Source organism: Molothrus aeneus, chromosome 11, assembly GCF_037042795.1.
Source record: "Molothrus aeneus isolate 106 chromosome 11, BPBGC_Maene_1.0, whole genome shotgun sequence".
NCBI classification, from domain to species: Eukaryota; Metazoa; Chordata; class Aves; order Passeriformes; family Icteridae; genus Molothrus; species Molothrus aeneus.
In genome coordinates, this window is record NC_089656.1 from 2381012 (window position 1) to 2398282 (window position 17271).

At 44.9% G+C, this 17271-nt stretch overlaps 1 protein-coding gene across 1 annotated transcript in view; it reads left to right on the plus strand.

Moving 5' to 3' along the window:
• The first annotated feature begins 973 nt into the window (after positions 1-973).
• The window catches only part of LOC136561036 (transcription initiation factor TFIID subunit 4-like), a 154691-nt gene continuing 138393 nt past the window's right edge, over positions 974-17271 (plus strand). The window contains exons 1-2 of the mRNA XM_066557138.1: positions 974-1976; positions 5728-5900. Of these exons, the coding sequence (XP_066413235.1) occupies positions 974-1976; positions 5728-5900 (1176 nt within the window). The remainder of the gene's footprint in view (positions 1977-5727; positions 5901-17271) is intronic.

The following is a 17271-nucleotide window of genomic DNA, read 5'->3' on the forward strand; positions in this document are numbered from 1 at the left end:
GGTTGGCCATTAATTAAAAACAACCAACATGGGCCAATCCCAGATGCACCTGTTGCACTCCACAGCAGCAGATAACCATTGCTTACATTTTTTTCCTGAGGCCTCTCAGCTTCTCAGGAGGAAAAATCCTAAGGAAAGGATTTTTCATAAAAGATGTCTGCGACACCCGATGATTTAGGACCACTGTCTTTCTCTTAAGTTATTTCAGAGTGTGTGAGGAAGCGCTGCTGGGAAAAGGGCACAAAGGAGTGCGATAACAAAAGCGTTAACAGCAAAATTAACTACCTTGAATTTCCGCGAGGATGCCAAGGGAGCAGCACGCCAGGGCAGCTGCTCTGGCCATGCAAGAGCCTTATTTTTGTTTTCCAAATCTTCTGAAACAGCGTCCCCGTTAGGAGATTGTATCACTGCAGCCATCCTGGTCTGGCTGGGGCAGTAGCTGTGGATCTCGGTAACTGCAGAGCGGAGCAGTGACACCGTGAGCTGTGCGTGCCTTCGGCTTTGGGACAGCTCTCCCCGCTTTGTGACAGCTCTGCCCGCTGCACACCCCGGCTTTGGGACAGCTCTCCTCGCTTTGGGCCAGCCGGGGCGGTTCGCTCGATTCTCCCGGCGGGACGGGACGGGCCCGCCGGCCGCCGCCGCCTCTGCGGACACCGGGCCCGGGGAGGGTGCTGCACATCCCGCGTCCGTCCCTGCGGCACCTCCCTGCACCCGCGGCTTCCGCAGGGGCATCGCCGCCCTCTCCCTGGGCGGCCGCACCCGCTGAGACGCTCGGGCGGTCCCGGTTCTGGGCGCGCTCCCGCCCGGGCTGTCCCGGACCCGGTCGCGGTGCCCGTTCTGGGCGCGCTCCCGCTCGGGCGGTCACGGTCCCGCCCCGGGGCGGGGCGGAGGCGGCGGCCCCTCCCATGGTGCCCCGCGCGCGGCAGAGCCCCGCGCATGCGCAGAGCGCCGCCGGCTCCCAGCTCAGCGCAAGATGGCGGCGGGCGCGTCGGACCCACTGGAGGAGATGCTGCTCTTCTCCGAGGAGGTGGACGAGAAGGCGCTCAGCGACCTGGTGGGATCCCTGGAATCGCAGCTGGCCGGCGGCCGCGGCCCCGCCGAGCCGCCCCCGCCCAGGACCTCCGCCCCGTCCCAGCAGCCGCAGCAGGGGAGCCTGGCGGGGGGCAGCAGCCCCGGCCGGCAGCAGCACGGCCGCCCCGCGCCCCCTCCCGCGCCCGGGGCAGGGGAGGCGGCGGGGCGCCCCGGCAGCGCGGGGAGCCGAGCCCCCGCTCAGGGGCCTCTCCCGGCCCCGTCTCCCCCGGCGGCGGCGGCAGCGGCGGCGGGGAGGGGAGCGAGTGTAAACAGTAGTAGTGTGCAGCAATCACATGGAGCGGCTCCCGGCGGCGGCAGCCCCGCCGCTCCCGCCCCGCCGCAGCCCGCCGCCCCTGCCCAGCCTGTCAACAACCATGTGGCCGCTGCAGCCGCCGCCGCGCGGGACGCGGGGAGCCCCGGCCCCGGCCCCAGCCCGCCCGCCGCCGACGGCGCGCCCGGGGCCGCGGGTAGCGGCGGAGCGCCGGGAGCGGCCGAGGGCGCCGCCGCTGCCCCCGCGCCGCGCCCCGGCCAGGCGGCGCCCAACGGGGAGGGCGCGGGGGCCCGGCCGGCCGCGGTGCCGCCCGTCAGCGGGCACGGCGGGGCCGCCGCCGCGCAGCCCCAGCCCGCGCCCGGCGCGCTGCCCGCGGTCACCGCGCTCGGCGCCTCCGCCAGCCCCGCGCCCGCGCCGCCGGCCCCGGGCTCGGCCCCGCCGGCCCCAGCGGCCCCCGCCGCGCCCAAGCCCGCGGTCACCGCCAAGGCGGGCGCTGCCCTGCCCGCCGCCCCCCAGGCCGTGTCGCCGCGGCCCGCGCTGGGCGCTGCCCCCCGGATCATGGCCCCGCAGCTGATCGTGCGGCCCCCGCCGCAGACCACCATCCAGCTGCCGCCCGGCTTCACCATCCCGCCCGGTAAGTGCCGCGCTGCGCTCCCCGCCGCTCGCTCTCACCTTCTGCTCCTGGCCGAGGGCTCTCCTTTCCCCCAAAGCTGTCATGGCCCCGCTGCTCGGCGTGCTGGAAACCCAAGAAGCAGCACCTGTCTGAGGGCACCGTCTGATGAAGCGGCTGCCGCTAATTAGGGTGTAACTGGTACGGCTAATGCAGGGTAATTGCAGCTGCTGTCGGGTGAGTTACTGGTTTTGTCCTGGGGAGAGCGGCGGTCACGGTGAGTTACCCTGTGATGGTGCGGTTGGACAGCGGATAAAGAGCTGGAGTGGACGCTTAGGATAACTTTATATGTGTTTTAAAGGACTTCTGCTTTACACTTGATAGTCCTGAAAAGTTTTTCTGATAGAAAGAACGGTTTCTGCTCTGGACCAGGTGTTAAATGTGTGTAATCTAAAATTTATAATTTCACTAACTGTGATAATGTCATTGTTGTGTGAGGGTAGTCTTCACATCACCAGATTTTATTTCCAACTCTGAAGCAATCATGTCCTCTTTGTACTCCTCTAAGTTTTATAACTTGAATTACTAAAAATTTAAGTTCAGCAAGGTTGCTAGCTGACCAAGCCAGCATCCCTTCATCCTCACGATTCCTACTCTTAACCTATATATTGTTTCATGTGAAGGGTACTGTGGTCCCCTACTTAGATTTTCATATTGCAAAAACTTGGGTATCTTCATGTCTTCTTGATTTAGGAGCTGATTTAGCATTTAAGCTGGTTTTTTTTTTCCTGTTAATATAAATAGCATAATAAGACGTGGACCTATTGATGTAGTCTGAAATAACTGAGTTCTTCCAACTTATTTCTTGAAATATTTGATATTTATTAGCTAAGTAGAGCGGCAATGTTATGATGTAGTTGTTTGCCTCTGAATGGACTTTCAGTAGTTGTGTATTTGGCCCTAGTTTATGAAAAATCCTCCAGAATCTGCTGCTCCAAACGTACAAATCTTGGTGGTTTTGTGAAGACCCAACTAACTTGAAACAGATAAGCTGCTGTCCAGACTGTGTGCCCTTAGCCTTTGCCTCCCTTTGTTAATCTGTTGGATATTGCTCCATGCAATGATAACTGTGCATTGTAACTTTGCACACAGTTTCTGAAGTTCATTGTGTCAATACTTTGATCTGTTACTTTCAAACAGAAGAGGGAAAACTTAGCCTTGGAAACAGTCTGATGCAGGACTTAAGAATTGTTAAGGAAATAATACACTAGAAAGTTTGAATTCCAATTTGTTTTATTACAAGATAGTTGGAAATCCATTAAATTTGCATAAACATGAAGATAGTATGTTCTAAAAGAAAATTATTCAAAAATATAATGTTACTTTTGAGTTTTTAACTTGTGGATCATTTATCATTAATCTGAAACTCCCATATAGCAAACTTCTATATAAAACAGAAATTTAGAATCAGTTTTTGAGAACAGGTTATTTTAACAGATAATGCTCCTAAGTTGTGCATTTCATCTTTATGTGACTGACAGGAAGGTAAAATTAATCTCATCATTTAACTGGCTTCTAACTTGCACCAGCTGCTCAGTAACAGGAATTTGTAGTCCTCCAAACTGAATTAAAATATAATGTTAACACATGAGCATTTATTCATTTATAGTAGTAATTCTGTCTGCAAATTTGATTGAGACTGTGTGGCACGTGTTTCAATTCATTTGTCATTTCCACTCAGTTTTTCTCTATTCAGAATTAGGTTTAGAAAATGGGAAGGTAAATTAAGAACACACCTGTGAATCTGTGTAATGCAAATAGAACATGTATTTTTTAATGTGTGGTAGGCATTATCCTATGAGGATTTTTCTCTAAGGTTCACAGTCATGATCACAGAAGTGATAACCCGTTTGGCCAGTTGGCATATTCAGGTGTCCAGATGGTTTAGGAATGGCATATACCAAATACATCAGCTGCTTGCAGGATTTTCTGCAACTATAAACTGTGAAGCTTGGTGCTTAAATGGCTAATGGACCTTAAAAGTTACCTTTTAGATGAGTTTTTAATGAGTTTCTTTCAACTTTCTGTTTAAATTACTCTTGGCTTTGAAAGAGAGTTATTATTATGGCTTTTGGATGTGGTCCTTGCTGTAGCTCTGTATGCCTGTTACATTAAACTTGATTTCCATGAGTTTTTAGTTTATAGTGGCAGAAATTTGCCTTCTGTTTGTGTTTGTAGCAGGAAAGGTTGGCTGGCAGCACCCAACTCTGTGAGTGAGGGCTATTATGTGTGCTGCAGTTCTCTCATGTGTTCATCCCACAATTGGGATTTGGTTTTTCCATGTCAGACTGAAAGATTTTCTTGCTGTAGGGTTCTGAAATCTGTTATAAGAGTGTTTGAATTTCTTTATCCTCAGGGTATTGTACAAACTGTGTCCCTTTAGCAAGGTGTTTTAACTGGGAAGTTAACAATTAAATTGGATGTAAGCTGTTACCTTTAGAATTGGATATAAGATTTTACCTTCTTCATTTTCCTTTGAAAAGTTAAAAAAGTACATGAAGCAATTTGCACATAGAGGTAGGTTGTAGGAACAGTGTCTACTGACCCTGTTATCAGCAGACTGAAAGTGACTTCATACATTTTTAGTTTTTGATTCTCTAGTAGTTGCAGACAAGATGTTTTTTGTTTATTTGACCTGTTGTTTCCTACATAGGTTAAATTATTAAAATGTATTCTGGAACTAACTTGGAAGTTCTTTTGAATAGTCTGTCTGGAGAACTGCTTCTTAGTTCTGAGAGAACTATGAGAAGAACATTACATGCTTTGCAGTGACCTTGAATGTGTGAAACTCCAGGATGCATGGACCACCTTAGCCATTGTCTCCCTTTTTCTGACCTGCTGCCTCCAAAACTTTGGGCACAGCTTGATGGCAATGGCTCTGTTGTGTAGCAGGCCTCTATTTGTGAGGTGTTTTACAAGAAAAGAATCTGAAAAAAATTATCCTTTACTTCCAGAAAGTGTTAGAAAACACTTGGCAATTTTCTAAGTTTTCTGCCCTGTGTGGTTGTGTGCTGAGGAGTTGTGTTGGCTCTCTGGGCCTAGCAGTGTTTGCTGTTGGTGTTTAAGCCACAGGTAGTGAGTGCCTCCCAAAGTGGTGATGCTGGGTAGGTACCAAAGGGATTAATCTGCTAATGCTCAGTGTTAAGTAAATCTCAGATGTTGTATACTCAGAAATGTGTCTGGGCAATATTTGCATGTCCCCTAGGCTGTTGTTTAGTAAAGCTCTCAGGTCTTTCTACAAGTCTTTTCTAGACTTTCTACAAATTTTAACATTATTTGTGGTATCTGGAAGAATAAGACTTGTAGAAAGTCTTGGTCCCTGGTCTGCATGTACTCAGTTGTGTTCCCAGCAGCTGCCTTGTCCTTCAAGTTTACTTTTAAAGAGTATTTATTTCTAATTTTGTTCTCCTGACCCTGACTAGACTGCTAGAAATCCCTGTCCCCCAAACACTCCAGTGGCTGCTTTTTTCATCACTGCTTTCCACAAACTGCAGTTGTTTCAATTCCAAACTGAATTGGGTCTGCCAGTGGGGGCTTCCTTTCTTTCTTCTTTGAAATACAATCTGGTGTTACATGAGAATCCCAAAGAGATGTGCTGCAGGGCAAGCTGTGCAGTGCCACAGGGCAAGCTGTGCAGTGCCATAGGTGCCCTTTGCTGTGCACTCTGTGCTCTCGTGCTCTGGCTGCTGTGCAGTGACTGTTCCTTTCCCCCCAGGGATGGTCCTGGTGCGCACGGACGCCGGGCAGCTCGTGATGGTGCCCCAGCAGGCCCTGGCACAGGCTCAGATGCAGGCCCAGGTGCAGACACAGGGACAGGGTCCTGCCAACATGTCACCCAGGCTTTCTGTGCCCACAACTGGCCCTGTTTTTCGCCTGTCAACAGCTCAGGTATGTCTGCCTTGATTTACCTTTGGTGCATTATGTCTTACACATTATTACCTCATATGTTGCTGCAACTGTGCTTTCCTCCCCTTTTTGTTGTGAAAACAGGAAATACTTATTCAAATGCAGTTTATTTTATGAGGCCTAGGATTTTTTTTTTTTAATTTAAGGAAAAAATCTGCTTTAGAGAGTCTCCTAAAGCTCTGTTCAGACTGAGAGATGATTGGAGGCTGCAGAGCTCAGTCTTAGTCTGTACTGTGTATCATGGTTTAATAAATGTCCCTTGCTGCTCTGAATCAGAGGCACTGTGATATCCCAGCATGCTGAATCCCAGGATAGCTAATTTCACTGGACATTAGAAAAGAGAAAGCCAATCACATTCTATCCAAGGATTTGCAATACATTTAAAATAACTTTTTAAATATACTTTATTCAAAAGAAATATTTGATTCTTCTAATTTGCTTCTGGGCCTGATCTACACTGAAAGTTTTTCCTGTGTTTTGAGTACATTTCCCTTTTTCTAGGGATTGATAGGATAGATTGCTTTCCTATCTCAAACTCATCGGTGGAATGTGTTGATTTGAACTTGGAGCTAATTTATTTTCTAGGGTTGATGTGGGGTGGTCTTGTGTTTTTTGGTTTGGTTTTGGCTTTTTTTTTTGGTGTGGGCTTTTTTGCCTTTTTTTTTTTTAAATTTCTTTGAAGGCTGCATTGGTTTAAAAGTTTGTAGAGAGGCAATTTACCCTGGGGCCATTTAGGGTTAGAACTGAGCTGCTTTACTAAAATGTGGAGGCAAACATCTTTGGATCTTAGTACAGGGCTGCTGTGCCATAGCAATAAGAGGCAGAGTTTAAGGCAGTTTTGCCTAAGGTCTGTGTTTGCAGAAGAGTTAAGTAAGTCTGTGTGGAAAGATGAAAAAGGTGCCTTTACAACTTTTTAGTTGTTGTAGAAGTTGCTTGAAATAAGTTCAGCAGGTATTTCCCAATATTTATCATTTCATTACTTTCCCTTTATATGCTTTTTGTATCACACTGTAACTGTATTTATAGTCTAAAAGATTTTTAAGTTTAATTCAAAACTGAAAACAATAATAAACACTTCAGACAAGAAGTAAGCTGGAATAAATTTGGAAAACTGAAAATAGAAACACGAGGCAATCTGTAAACCACAGAGTAGCCAACTAGAATGTAAGTTTTAGAAGTGAGTGTTCCTATGAAGACTATAGCTCAGGGTGAAGAAAGACATAAATGAAAGCCTGGAAACACTTGGAAAAACTTTATGCTCTCAACAGAGAGGCAAGTGCAGTATTGGATGAAATTTGTTAAAGAACTCTTTGCAGAACAGGCAGCTATGTAATGTTAAATTTTGTGGTATCTGGAAGAATAAGACTTGTAGAAACCTTCAAAGAGAAATGTATTCCAGGAAAAATAAACACAGAGATAAGCCTGTGTTTGTTGACAGATTTATTTTTTTTACTAGGTTGATGACAACAAAATTGCAGCCAATTCCTGAATTTGTACATCTGCCTTTGGTTGTTGGGACTTTCTTTGAACAGTTTTTTACTTTCTTACTTTCCCAACAAAGAAGTGCAGTCACTTCTTTGGTAATTCCTACAAGCAGATGTTGGAGCAATGGCTCCTGAGACAAGTGCATAGAGTAAATGCAGAACAGGTGTGTGGTGGGACTGTACCAAGAATGGGATCTAAGTCTGTTAGTTTTAGCTATTTTTCTTGTGTACTGTTAGTTTTTATGTGGCCAGTATTAATTAATAGTGAATTAAAATTCAACACGGAAGCATTCATAACAGATATTAACAAATTGTTTGTAGTTTGAAGATTTCTGAGGAATAATCTTTACTGCACATAGAAGGAAGTGTGCAGAAATGTAGATCAATATTAACAAATTGTTTGTAGTTTGAAGATTTCTGAGGAATAATCTTTACTGCACATAGAAGGAAGTGTGCAGAAATGTAGATCAATATTAACAAATTGTTTGTAGTTTGGAGATTTCTGAGGAATAATCTTTACTGCACATAGAAGGAAGTGTGCAGAAATGTAGATCCCTGCTTGGCTCTGGGCTCACTCTGGGGTTTGGGTCCCAAAGTCAGCCTCGAGATGTGTACATTGCACAGCAAGGGGAGATCATGTTGATCTCAGGCAGCTATTCTCTACTTGTATGAAGCAGTTAATGTTCCAGAAGTGGTGTAATCCTACTTGATGAATTTCTATAAAAATAAACCCGTGAGGACAGTGCATGTTCAGGTGTTTGTAGAGTCAGCTGGGATCTGTTCAGGTATTGGAAAGTTGTGTTTGTTTTGGGCAGGGTTCTGCCCAGATGGATGAACACCCACTGCACTGTAGGTGTTCTTTCCACTGCTCAGGACACAGGAAGCCAGCAAGGCCTTAGCAATGATCAATATCTTGAAGAGGCAAAAGTTGGATTATTTTAGTGTAGGGGGATTAGGAAATTGATATTGTAGCTTGTCAAGATTCAGCTCCTTTGAAAATCTTAGTGGTAGCTGCCCAAACTGTACTGCATCATTTCTGTATTTGTTGTAATTAACAGGGTTAAGAAATAATTAATATTACCCTTGGGAAATTTACATTGAATTTCCTTGACTCTGCACTTGATCTTCAGTCTTGTGTTTTATGTATGTTTGACCTTAGAGAGTTCTTTAAAAATTGTGGTTGACAGCCTCTTAAAACAAGATTGTAAAGATATAAATTCTAAAGATATATCTAATTGGAACTAGATATGAGACTTTTATTTGATTAGGTGGATGGTTTAAAACCAGAGACTGTTCACTGGTTTTCCAGATGAAATGTTCAGTGATAAATATTATGCTAAGGTTTTAGAAATGTCAGTTATTTGTTTGAGTAGTCATTATAATTGATATAGTTGATTATAGTTGATTATAGTTGATTCAGGGATCAAGTTCTAAAATAAAGGAAATTGTGTGTACTGAAAAATAATTTTTTCAGGGAATTTTTAATTAAGCTGATTTTTTTGAGGATTTCTTTCTGGTTGTCAGAAAGCTGAATTCAGTGAATTAAAATTTCCAGAAGAAGTTTAAAGTTAATCAAAAATAATGTGCTAGGTTTTTATGTGTATAGAGCATCAGTGTTCAAGAGTCAATGGTGTCCACTGTGACTGAAACACAGGAAAATTCTGGTGCCATTAGCTCAAGACAGACAGAATATAAACATTAATTGCCTGAATCCTGTAGAGTGTTCTATGAGATGGATGAACATGCCAGGCTATGAAGTCTTAACCTTTCTTTCTGATATTATTTTCTGGTATTTTACTGTATAGAGCTCAACATAATTACTGTAGCTTTATTCAGTTATTTTAAGATAGTTTTATTTGGATTAAAATGCAGAATGCTTAAATTTGTAGAGCTTAGCATTGTATTTTAGTCACTGAGTTTGCATTTTACCCTTCTTTTACCTATGTGGAAAGTCAGCACAGGGGGAAACTTGCAGTCTGCCTTAAGGATTCTAGGAAATAATATCTTAGGAAGAATGTATCAGAAAAAGACATGGCCTTCATACTTTATGGGTATTAGGGTTACTGGTCTGCAGATTGTCCTAATTTTTAGCCTGTGTCAGGTGTCACAAGTTACTCAGCTAAGTGATTGTTTTCAGTGTTCATTTGCTTATACACTTTAAATAATTATTATGGTGAGAAAGTCTGTTGTGAGCTATACTAGATGTAAAATACAGGATATTAAATGCCAAAGAAATTGTAAAAGCTGGCTGTTACTTTTGGCAACTCATTAAGAAGTGTTGAGTGCTAACTGGAGAGCATAAAATGGATTTGGAATTACTCTTTTTAAAACCAGAAGAAGGAGTGTCTGAAAAACTCCCAAGTGTTCATCTAAATTTGAAAGCTCTTTGGTTCTTTCCCCTTGACAACTGTGTAATTTTTCCACTCTCAAAAAAGGAGTGGAAAATAAGGCAATATTTTAAATGTTCTGAAATAAGATCAACTTGACCAATACATACAGAGCTGTTCAGATTCTAACCCCCTTCTGCAGCCTGGGTACTACAGTAGGATTTTTCTTTCCATACCCAGGGCTGTCATTTGCTCACAGGTATTTTGGAGGAAAATGAACCAGATTTGCCCTGAAAATTCCTGTAACTTCAGCAGCTGGGCTGGTATCCAGGGTGTGAGGAAGGAGCCACCTTTCTCTGGGAGCCATGGAAGCTGCTGACACCAGGAAGGTGTAGTGTGTGTCCTGAGGAATTGGTGTGAGGCTGAAGTAAAGGCTTTCCTTAAAGGCAGTGGCTCTGTCCTTGCCTGTTCTGGTGGTGAAGGTTCAGAAGGGAAATCTCTGTATACAGCAGTACTTACCCTGTGGGGAATTTATAGAGCCACCCCTCTTCCCTTCCCAAGTTTAAAAGAAGGCGAGTTTGGATTGAAGTGCCAAAGACCAGAGTTCAGGAAGACTGAGATCCATAACTGCTGTTGATCCCACCCTGCTGTGTCCTGTGGGTTCAGTCCTGCCATGATGAATGCTTCAGCTGGGCACTCAAGGCACATGATGGAGTTGCCCAGCACACTTAAATCTGATGTTTCTTATTCTTTTATTGCTTGGATTTGCTATTTAAGTTGTTTGACTTCTGCTGTTTACAGCATCTTTGTGTTGTGTTTTGCAACTTTCAGGAGTAGAGGCAGATGTAGAGCTTGGGTACACTTTTGTGTTAGATTCTTAGAGAAGTGAGGCAAATCCATTTTGAAAGGAAGACTTGGGTTCTTCTTAGGTGGGGTGATCTTTGATTAGACATTTAGTTATGCTCCTCCTAATTGCTGCTGTGTAAAGCATGAATAAAATCTGATTGTTTCCATTCTTAGTGGGATTCTGGAAAACTGGCAGGTGGGGATAAGCACAGGCCTTGTAGGGAGAGTCTCAGCTGGGTCAGTGTGAGGCTGAGCTGGGAGCTGCTGGGGTTGGACATGTGTCCCAGGAGGGTGGGATGATGGAGGGCTGGATGGATGATGGAGGGCTGGATGGATGATGGAGGGCTGGATGGATGATGGAGGGCTGGATGGATGAGGGAGGATGGATGGATGAGGGAGGATGGATGGATGAGGGAGGATGGATGATGGAGGGATGGATGGATGATGGATGGATGGATGGATGGATGATGGAGGGATGGATGGATGATGGATGGATGGATAGATGAGGGAGGATGGATGGATGGAGGGATGGATGGATGAGGGAGGATGGATGGATGAGGGAGGATGGATGGAGGGATGGATGGATGGATGGATGAGGGAGGATGGATGGAGGGATGGATGGATGAGGGAGGATGGATGGATGGATGGATGAGGGAGGATGGATGGGTGGGGGATGGATGGATGGATGGATGAGGGAGGATGGATGGATGGGGGATGGATGGATGGATGAGGGATGGGAGGATGGATGGATGGACAGACGGATAGATGGAGGAAGGGTGGGTGGATGGATGGATGGAGGATGGATAACGGACGGATGGATGGACAGACGGCCGGACGGATGGATGGATAATGGATGGATGGATGAGGGAGGATGGACGGATGGATGAGCGACGGATGGATGGATGGATGGATGGATGAGAGACGGATGGATGAGAGACGGACGGATGGATGGATGGATGGATGGATGGATGGATGGATGGATGGATGGATGGATGGATGGATGGATGGACGGATGGATGGACGGACGGCCAGATGGACAGATGGATGGATGGTGTCTGCAGCACACTCAGCCCAGAGGAGCACTGAAACACATCCAGGGAATCAGAGCCTGGCAGTAACAGCACTGCAGGCAGCAGTGACTGAGAGATGTGTTCAATATTTTAATGATCTTTTCCATTTACTGTGTTCCTGGTTTCTTTAAAATATTCAAGAAAAACATGAGTATGTGCAATTGTACCAAATAACAGTTTTAATTTAGTTTAAACTATAAGATTGCTTAGGATTGTAATGGGAATGTTAATGGTTGGACTCACTGACCTTTGAGACCTTTTCCAACCTAAATGAATCTACAATTCTGTGGTATTAACTACTCTTAGCTGCAGTTTTTCTCCAGTGTTTTGTTTTGTTTTGTTTGTTTTTTTGTTTAGAGAAAAATTGCAAAATGCTCAGGTATATTAAAAGTATTTTTCATATCAGTGCAGTTACAAGAGGCTTGTCTGGTTTTTTTTAATTGGTATCTCAGGGTTTTCATGGAAATAGTTGGTCTTCCCTGAGTATTATAATAATCTGTGGATGCATTAAAAAGTGCAAGTTTGTTGTATTGTGAAAGTGATAATGTGCATCTTTTGAAAAACATGATTTGGATGCTTTTGACTTAGCTGTGCATAATTTTAATTTAACTATTTTTTCTTTGTGATTTTAGTTTCCATTTACTTTTTCATTGACATTAATTCAAGTTGAATATTAATAATTTTTTAATGTTGCCAAAATTTTATCAGCTTTAGAATATTAGTTAAGGTACAGGATTTTTAGGAAACAAGTCATAATTGGTTGGAACTTAAATTGATCTTAGAAGAATTCTGCTCTGGATTCTTGCACTATGAGCAGCTCAAACAATGTGGCTTTGCTTGCTCTACTATATTCTTCAGAGATAATAAATAAATTCAGAAGTCTTTTAAAACTGGTTATTAGATCACATTAAATTTTTGCCTCCATATCTTGTTTTGAATTTTAGACTTGTGAAATTGTGAAAAATAGGGAGGTGCTGCCATCTAGTTTTCCTTTGCTGTGTTTCTTTTGTTTATCTGCATTTTTCATTTGTACACTTCATGGCTTTTCATGCCTTTGATGTGTTTTTTTTTACCGGCTTTCAATATCTTTATACCCAGGTGAGCTTACATTCATAACCAAATAGCAAAAAAAAAGTTGCTATTTCAAATAAATTTTAGTTGGAATTCATTTATGTTAGTGACAAAATTAAAGTGCTGCTATAAACTAATAATATAAAGTGAATATCATATAGGAAAGACCAATGTTTTCCTGGCCCACAGTATTTTATTTTGGAATATCTGTTATTGGAGCTTCAGAGCAGGTGAAAGAGTGTATATTGGAGTTTTCATGGGACTGCTGCTGACAATGGAATTGGCTTCAGAGTTTACAAATGGTTTTGTTTCAAATTTGATTCAAAATGTGTTTTCCATTATTAATTTTTTTTATATTTTCAGTGATCAGAAAAGGCAGTTATGTGTGAAGTTTGATGGTTTAGTGTTTTGTTTTCATTGTCTAAACAGCCTGATATATATTTTTTTTAAGAAAATGACAGTTTTTTCTGGCTTTCTTTTTTCTTGCTTCAGGCATAACTTCTACTCTTTGAATTGGAATTTTATATAATGAATGCTGCTGTTGTGTTTTATGTGTTTTGATACTCACTTTTTGTTAAGTTTCACTTTGCCATCTATTTTTAAAATGAGAGAAAATAATGTTTTTTGTGGGTGTGCCAGGCAGTGCATGCCCTGCTCTGGCTGTGCCTGGCTTTTGCTGTGGAGCTCAGGCTGTGCTTCCCTTGGTGCTGAGGGCACTCTGAGCCTGCCTGATGGATCCCAAGCTGCTGCCCTTGCTAAATCAGAGCCTTGCAAATCTGAGATTGGTCTGGTCATACACTCATAATTGGGTTTTCAGCACTGTTTATATTTTTATGGCAGCTTTGGTATTTTTTTCCTTACTTATTTATTAGTATTGAGTCTTGTTTTTCTTTGTTTTCTTTCTGCTTTTCCAACAAATGCTTGTTTTTTCTCTTTGCAGAAATTTTAAGCAGACAGATAAATCTTTGTAGCTGCTAAGGTGCACTGCCATTGTCATCAGATAAACTAATCCATACTATTTCTTTTGAATTGATGGTTTTTGGGCTTCTTTGCAGTGTTCTGGAGAACAAATTTATGGTACTAGGGCAGGTCAGAGAGAGAGTAAGAAATGTGTGGTCCTTACTGTGCTTTAACCACAAAACTATTTCTTTCTTTTCCTTCACAATGAGTGATTCTTTTCTGTATTAAACAGACAATAGGTTTTCAGTACTTACAAATGATACTGTTTACATTTTTGTAGCATTGACCCAGCTCTAAAACTTAGAAATCACTCAAATGTTAGTGAGGCTGTAAATTTAAACATGCAGAGATTAGCAAGTGCTCTAAAGGAGGTTCCTGAGCACTGTCACAGTGGCTGCCATGTACCTATGCATGACCACATACTACTGTTATTTTTAATTTTTACTGTAGGCTGGACAGTCCTAATTAATGAAGATTTTTATAACATTTTTCCTCTGTGTAGTGGGTTGCTTCAGGCTTACTTGTTGCCCCCCTCTGCAGTGGGAATTAATAACCAAGCAGGTTTTTTTGTGAAGCTTATCCCTGTAACAACTTTCTCAACAGTGCAGTTAAGGGGATTACCAGCCTCCTTTTGTAGGTAGGAAATTGAGCCTAATTGTCTCTATTTTAAATATGGAATGAGAAATGCTGGTTAATTTATTGTGTTCAGTTACAGCCATGGCCACTCCTGGTCACAAACTCCACGTTTCAAGTGGGGCACTCCTATAAACATTGATTTAATACAGAAGAGTATTGATTACAATGCATTCATTATCTGTATTTGCAGGCAGCACTAAGAACTAGAGGCAGGAGTAGAATCCAACTGAAGTGACAAAAATCAGCTGGTTTTTAGTCACCAGATATTTTGGATGGACCCTAGTGATTGTAGGAGGAGCACAGCCACTTCACCTGAGCACAGAAGGTGCTTTGATGAGTATTTGCTTCAGCAGTAGGGGTTCTGGACTTCAGGTTTCTGAGGGTTTTCTCTTGTGGCCCCAAACTCCTCTGCCTGTCCTGTGTAATTGCTGCCAGTGTTTTCCTGCCCTGTCATCCCAAGGGGGCATTGTGCACATGGGGAGCAGAGCAGCATCTCCTGCTTTGGGTTCTGATGCTCCACTCAGTGACACTGTGGTGGCAGTGAAGGTTCTGCCTCTGCTGTTAGAGATGCTGTTTCCAGTAATTTTCTGTAATTGTGCAAATATTAGGCTTTTAAAGGGATAATTCTTTGGGTCAGTTTTGCTGTATTTTTACTAGGCTGAAAAAAAATCAAATCTGATTAAAAAAATTTCTCTGCATTGAAGTGGCTGTTCATGTGAACTGGAACCAGACTTTCATTTTTGTCTTTCCTGACTCTGAGCTGAGTCTTCCTAGCTGAGAGGCAGTCAGTCAGCTTGGGGAGCTTCTCATGAACTCTTCAGAAGTTTCAGTCTCAGGAAGCAGAGTTTGCTGATGGGGAACAGTTAATGGATAAATAGCAGTTCAGGCTACAGCCATGCCTGGAGGAGAGACTGTATGAGTTAGTTATGAAAAATTATATGGTGATTGAGCCTGGCTGGACACCTGGTGCCCACCAGAGGCTTTCCATCCCTGCCCTCCTCAGCTGGACGAGGAGTGAAAATGTAAGGAAAGTCTTGGGAGTCAGGGTAGAGATCCCTCACCAGTTACTGACACAGCAAAACAGGCTGGGCTGGGGGAATTAATTCATTACCAATCAAATCAGAGCTGGATAATGAGAAATAAAAACTCAATCTTTAAACACCTTCTCCCCACCCCTCCTTTCTTCCTGGGTTTAACTTTACTCCCAGCTTTCTCCACCTCTGCCCTGAGTGGTGCAGGGGGATGGGGAATGGGGGCTGTGCTCAGCTCATCCCAGGTTGTCTCTGCTGCTCCTTCCTCCTCAGGGCAAGGGCCCCTCACATCTTCCTGTGCTCCAGTGTGGGGTCCCTCCCACAGGGGACAGTGAGCTCCTTGAGCTTCTGCAGCCTGAGAGCTTCCCATGGGTACAGTCAGTCCTTCAGGATCTGCTCCAGCCTGGTCCTTCCCATGGGTGCAGTCAGTCCTTCAGGATCTGCTCCAGCCTGGTCCCTTCCCATGGGTGCAGTCAGTCCCTCAGGAGCTGCTCCAGCCTGGTCCTTCCCATGGGTGCAGTCAGTCCTTCAGGATCTGCTCCAGCCTGGTCCTTCCCATGGGCTGCATCCTTCAGGAGCTGCTCCAGCCTGGTCCCTTTCCATGGGTGCAGTCAGTCCTTCAGGATCTGCTCCAGCCTGGTCCCTTTCCATGGGTGCAGTCAGTCCTTCAGGATCTGCTCCAGCCTGGTCCTTCCCATGGGTGCAGTCAGTCCTTCAGGATCTGCTCCAGCCTGGTCCCTTCCCATGGGTGCAGTCAGTCCTTCAGGATCTGCTCCAGCCTGGTCCTTTCCATGGGTGCAGTCAGTCCTTCAGGAGCTGCTCCAGCCTGGTCCTTCCCATGGGCTGCATCCTTCAGGAGCTGCTCCAGCCCAGCTCTCCTGTGGGCTCACAGCTCCTGCCAGCAAAGCTGTTCCAGCTTGGGCTCCTCTCTCCACAGGTGCTGCCAGGAGCTGCTCCAGTGTGGGGTTCCTGGGGTCAGAGCCTCCTCCAGGCACCCCCTGCTCCTGTGTGGGGCCTGCAGGGGCTGCAGGGGGATCTGTGATCCCTGCTGCTCCCCAGGGCTGCAGGGGATGATCTCTGCTCCATGCTGTTCCCCAGGGCTGCAGGGGATGATCTCTGGTCCCTGCTGCTCCCCAGGGCTGGGGGGGCTCAGCTGCCTCTCCCTGGGCTGCACCCCGGGCTCGGGGGAGCCTCAGCTCCAGCCCCTGGAGCAGCTCCTGCCCCTCCTGCCCTGCCCTGGGCTCTGCAGAGCTGCTCCTCTCACACATCCTCCCTGCTCTCAGCCAGCTGCAGTTCCAGGGGGGTTTCCTCCCCCTTCCCAAGTGTCCCCAGAGGTGCTGCTGCTGTCACTGAGGGGCCCAGCCTTGGCCAGGGCCGGGCCTGTCCTGGAGCCTCTGGAATTGGCTCTGCTGGACACAGGGGAAGCTCCTGGCAGCTTCCCCCAGCACCTAAACCTGGCCATGCCAGCCCAGTGCATGTGAGCTCCCAGATTTGACCTTCAGCTTGTGCTTCTCCCTGTGTCTGTGATCCCACTTCAGTTTCTTTGTTAAACTGTTCCCTTGGTTGTTTGAGGCATCTCAGATGGCATCTTAGCATGGCTTGTTGAGTTTATGTCTTCTAGATTAATGATTAGAAATAAAATTGAATTTCATTTCAGATTTTGCAAATTTAATTATAACTTAAAGATCTCATGAAAATTGAGTTTTGCATAACAGTGAAGCCTGTATTGGAAGATGTAAAGAGGTGTCACAATCTGTATTGTGAAAAACTTGGCTTTTGTGTTAATGTTTGTTCTAATGTTATTGAGGTATTTTCTTCTTTTTAGTTGATAGTGGCCAAGTTTATTGACAGGAATGATCATGAAAAATGTATGGAACTTACTTGTCAAAAGTGAACTGTAGTGCAGAGCCTGTGCTGCTGGTACCTGC